At 44.8% G+C, this 3,639-nt stretch overlaps 2 protein-coding genes across 2 annotated transcripts in view; one reads left to right on the top strand and one right to left on the bottom strand.

The window, feature by feature from the left end:
• Window positions 1-1,601, bottom strand: part of LOC106813859 (zinc finger CCHC-type and RNA-binding motif-containing protein 1-like) — a 6,795-nt gene extending 5,194 nt beyond the window's left edge. The window contains exon 1 of the mRNA XM_014818099.1: window positions 1,208-1,601. Within this exon, the coding sequence (XP_014673585.1) occupies window positions 1,208-1,320 (113 nt within the window). The 5' untranslated portion in view covers window positions 1,321-1,601. The remainder of the gene's footprint in view (window positions 1-1,207) is intronic.
• A 176-nt stretch (window positions 1,602-1,777) lies between these two features.
• Window positions 1,778-3,639, top strand: part of LOC106813854 (mitochondrial enolase superfamily member 1-like) — a 16,222-nt gene continuing 14,360 nt past the window's right edge. Inside the window, exons 1-3 of the mRNA XM_014818091.1 lie at window positions 1,778-1,854; window positions 2,152-2,256; window positions 2,953-3,025. Coding sequence (XP_014673577.1) covers window positions 2,164-2,256; window positions 2,953-3,025 — 166 coding nt within the window. The 5' untranslated portion in view covers window positions 1,778-1,854; window positions 2,152-2,163. The remainder of the gene's footprint in view (window positions 1,855-2,151; window positions 2,257-2,952; window positions 3,026-3,639) is intronic.

Raw genomic sequence — 3,639 nt, 5'->3', positions numbered from 1 at the left:
AAGAATTCAAGTATAAAAAATGAGAGTGCAACAGTACGGTCTCTTGAGCAGTCTTCTTCTTCTTCTAGGGTCACTACACTACACTCGACCTAGACACTGCAGCACACAGGATCTTCCACAGTGGTTGAAAACCTGAAGGTCTCTAAGTCTACAGGGCTCTAGTAATAGGGGGCATTCCAGGAGATGTCCCATAGTCTGGCCCCGCAGTCACATTCGATTGGGCCAACTTCAATGTATCCCCATTTCTGCACGAGTGCCCTTGCATGTGCAAATGTGGACAGCTCTTATATCCTGTAGTACAGTACTAGTAACAGTAGACTGAATAGTTCAGTAAAACTCGCATTTGTAAGTCGTCATCGTCTAACTCGTCAATTCGCATAAGTCGTCATGGAAGTCAAAGTCCCAATTTTCTCTCATAGTAAATCCATTAGAATAGCCCTGCCTAAGTCGTCATTTATAAGTCGTCATTATGTACAAGTCGTTGCCATCAGACAGGTCCCATGTAATACAAACAACAGTAATTTCCCATCTGTAAGTCATCATCAGAAATGCCGATGGCGCGCGTGCGTGCACAGTGTACGGTCTAGCGGATGTGCGAGCTGGCTGTCGCAGATATGCGCTAAAAGTTTGGGTTGAACCCACGATCGCCTGTAGATCGCGCGACTGAGTTTACATGAGTTGTTGCTGTGCACTGATTGTTTGTCCAAACGTGTAATCAACAGCAGGTGTTACAGATAGCCAGCGTGTGTCGCGCTTGCCGCTAGTGCGTACGATGTACGTGCGTTATGGCCAGCAGCGGTGTCGATTGATGTACGGACCTGATTGTTTCATGTCTGTGGCGTAAAGTGATGTCACGTGCGGAGCATGTTTATGACTGCGTAGGGGTGACGGGCGCCTGGGAGCACAGCTCTTTATATAACAGAGTGGCTATATGCCCGGCAGCCGGCATATATCTGACGGCTGCCGGGCACGGTCGGGGTTAGGGTTAGAAACTGCCGGGCATTTAGGAAATCGAAGACCGTGCCTGGCTGCCAGGCATATAGCCACAGCGTACATATAAGTCGACAAAATGAACGTCGTCATTTTCGTAAGTCGCCACAAATATGCTGCATTGCTGGTCCCAAAAGTGTCGACTTATGCAAGTTTTACTGTACTGTCTGTAGTACTATAAATATATTATAATACAACTTCAAGTTGAAATACTTACTTTACTACTTTACCATGTTTCTCCATGATTTTGTAGATGTCATTATTCGTAAGCGAAAAAGGAATATTAGACAAGTACACTGTACTTTTACTTGGAGCTAGTCCGCCACTCATTCTGCTACTTCTGTACTGCTGTACAGCTACAGTACAGACTACACTGTGTGTAGCCACAAGTTCCCTTTTCGCTTAACACTACGTTGGCGAGAGGGGACGTTCCTACGACGTGTAACAGTCGGAGAGCCTGGTCGGTTTACACTGTGTGGTGTGTCGGTTAGACAAGACACTGACTTACTCTTTTACTTAGTCTTACTCTCTTACTCTTACTCTTAGACTTAGACACTACTCCGGAACTGATGCAACCAAAACGGAAAGACTAAGAGATAAATACTTTCTTTAGTTATGTACAGAAGTGCAGTAACGTTAATACAGGTAACGCTGCTAATTCAACAACTTTCGTGCCCTCTTCTCAGTCTCTTTTACACGAGAAAAAAAGATAAACAAACATCGAATTCACGCGACCTCTGCGTTCGGCACTACACACGACTCGCATACGTCACGCACGTACCGCAGTGGGGCGCGACGGTAGGTGTTTAGTTTAGAAGATTTGATGATCAGCTGATATCAAGTAGGGAAGGGAACGAGGTTGAGGTGCATTTTATGAGAGATTTTAGCATAATAAGAGTAATTACTGCAGCAATAAGGTTAACGCTGTTTCTATTGCAACTGTAGTAATGATAAGTATCGCAGATGTATCAGGGTTTAGAGCAGATTGCAGCATCAATCAAATATGCAAACACTACCAGTGTCATGCAGTGCCATGCAGTGCCAGGGGCATAGATATAGAATCTAAATTGTATTGTACCGGTACTCTAAGTAATGGTGTATTCCACTAGTGCACTACTATACTAGCGAGTATTGTTCTTCAGGTTTGTTGTATTCTTACAGGTCCGTGCAACAATGGCAGCAAGCGATGCTCACGTGATTGTGAGTGTTGACGTGAAAGATGTTCGCTTTCCCACGTCACTGGAAGGTGACGGATCTGACGCCATGGTAATTTGCATCTGATTTCAGCCATCCTTTGTTGTCTTCTTTGCTATCGTCTGCTTCTTTACTATATATGTCTTCATCAACATCTTCTTAAATATATCTCCTTCCCTAAATTCTTCCTCCTCGCTCCTCCTCCTCCTCCTCCTCCTCCTCCTCCTCCTCCTCCTCCTCTTCTTTCTTCACCATTGTCTTCGTCAACATCTTCTTCTTGATTGTCTCTTTCTCTTCCTCCTGCTCCTCCTCTTCCTCCTCCTCTGCTTCCTCCTTGTCTCTCTCTTTTCACTCTCCTTTCTTTTTCCTCTTCTCTTCCTCCCCTTCTTTCTCCTTATCCAAACCCTCCTCATCGATTTTCTTTTTGTCCTTCTTTTCCTACTTGATCTACTTTTTCCCGTCTTCCTCGTCTTTATTTCTCATATTGTGTTTCTTTGTTATCGGCCAGGGTACATTGATGGCTCAAAAATCATATTTGTGTAAAATATCAACAGGCGTGACACACGATGACAAGTATCTCATACTAACCATTATGTGTATCTCACGACAATCCATTGGAGTCGTGTGCATGTCGTCTATGTAATTATACAGAGTGAATCCGGCAAATCGAGCTCGGGGGTTTCGTTGACAGATGAAGATATCTTTTGTTGGCTCACTGGTTAGTTCACCCTTGCAGGCACACAGATGCCAGATTATCATGTGCGCTAGGTGATCCTGACAACAAGTCTTGCCCTGAAGGCCAAATGGCCTAACATTTACTATAGGAGAGGAACGATGATAGGTGAGATACGCATGGGGGGGCCATGCCTACTCTGAGTAAGCAGTGCTGCCATCCCCCCCCTCCCCCCTCCCCCCCCCCCCCCTCCTGCCATTTTGTGTGCATTGTAACGCTTTCTATCATCATTCCTGTTTTACAGCATCACTCGGAATATAATCGACGCAGAGAGAAGTCAGACTTCCCACTTCTCCCGTTTGGGCGGGAGATCTCTCGTTTTTGGGGGCCATTGTTCCCAAAATCTCAAATTCTCCGCTTTAAGCTGCATTTTCTCCCCGCTTAAGTTTTGTTTCTCCCCCCCAACCTACAAAAGTGTAATAACAAATTTAAAAAAAATAATAATTTGATCGAGGAGTAAACAATAGAAAACACTTCAGTCTTTAAAAAAAGGAATAAAGGAACAGAATTAAGGCAGCAATATCTACAGATGCTATTACTTTGTTCTTCATAAAATTAAGGCAAACACATATGTATAAATTTGCTTGTTTCAAATACTAAAAAAAACATAAATATCCAGAGCTTCCGGGGTGCTGCCCCTGACCCGCCCTAAGCTGGGCCGCCTGAACGCCGCACCTGTAATGGGCTAGCGCAGTGGCGCTCGCAATCCGCTGATCCGCGCG

The sequence above is a fragment of the Priapulus caudatus genome, unplaced genomic scaffold (assembly GCF_000485595.1).
Source record: "Priapulus caudatus unplaced genomic scaffold, Priapulus_caudatus-5.0.1 Scaffold835, whole genome shotgun sequence".
NCBI classification, from domain to species: domain Eukaryota; kingdom Metazoa; phylum Priapulida; class Priapulimorpha; order Priapulimorphida; family Priapulidae; genus Priapulus; species Priapulus caudatus.
Note: the sequence above shows the minus strand (reverse complement) of the source record. Positions and strands in the feature narration are given on the sequence as shown.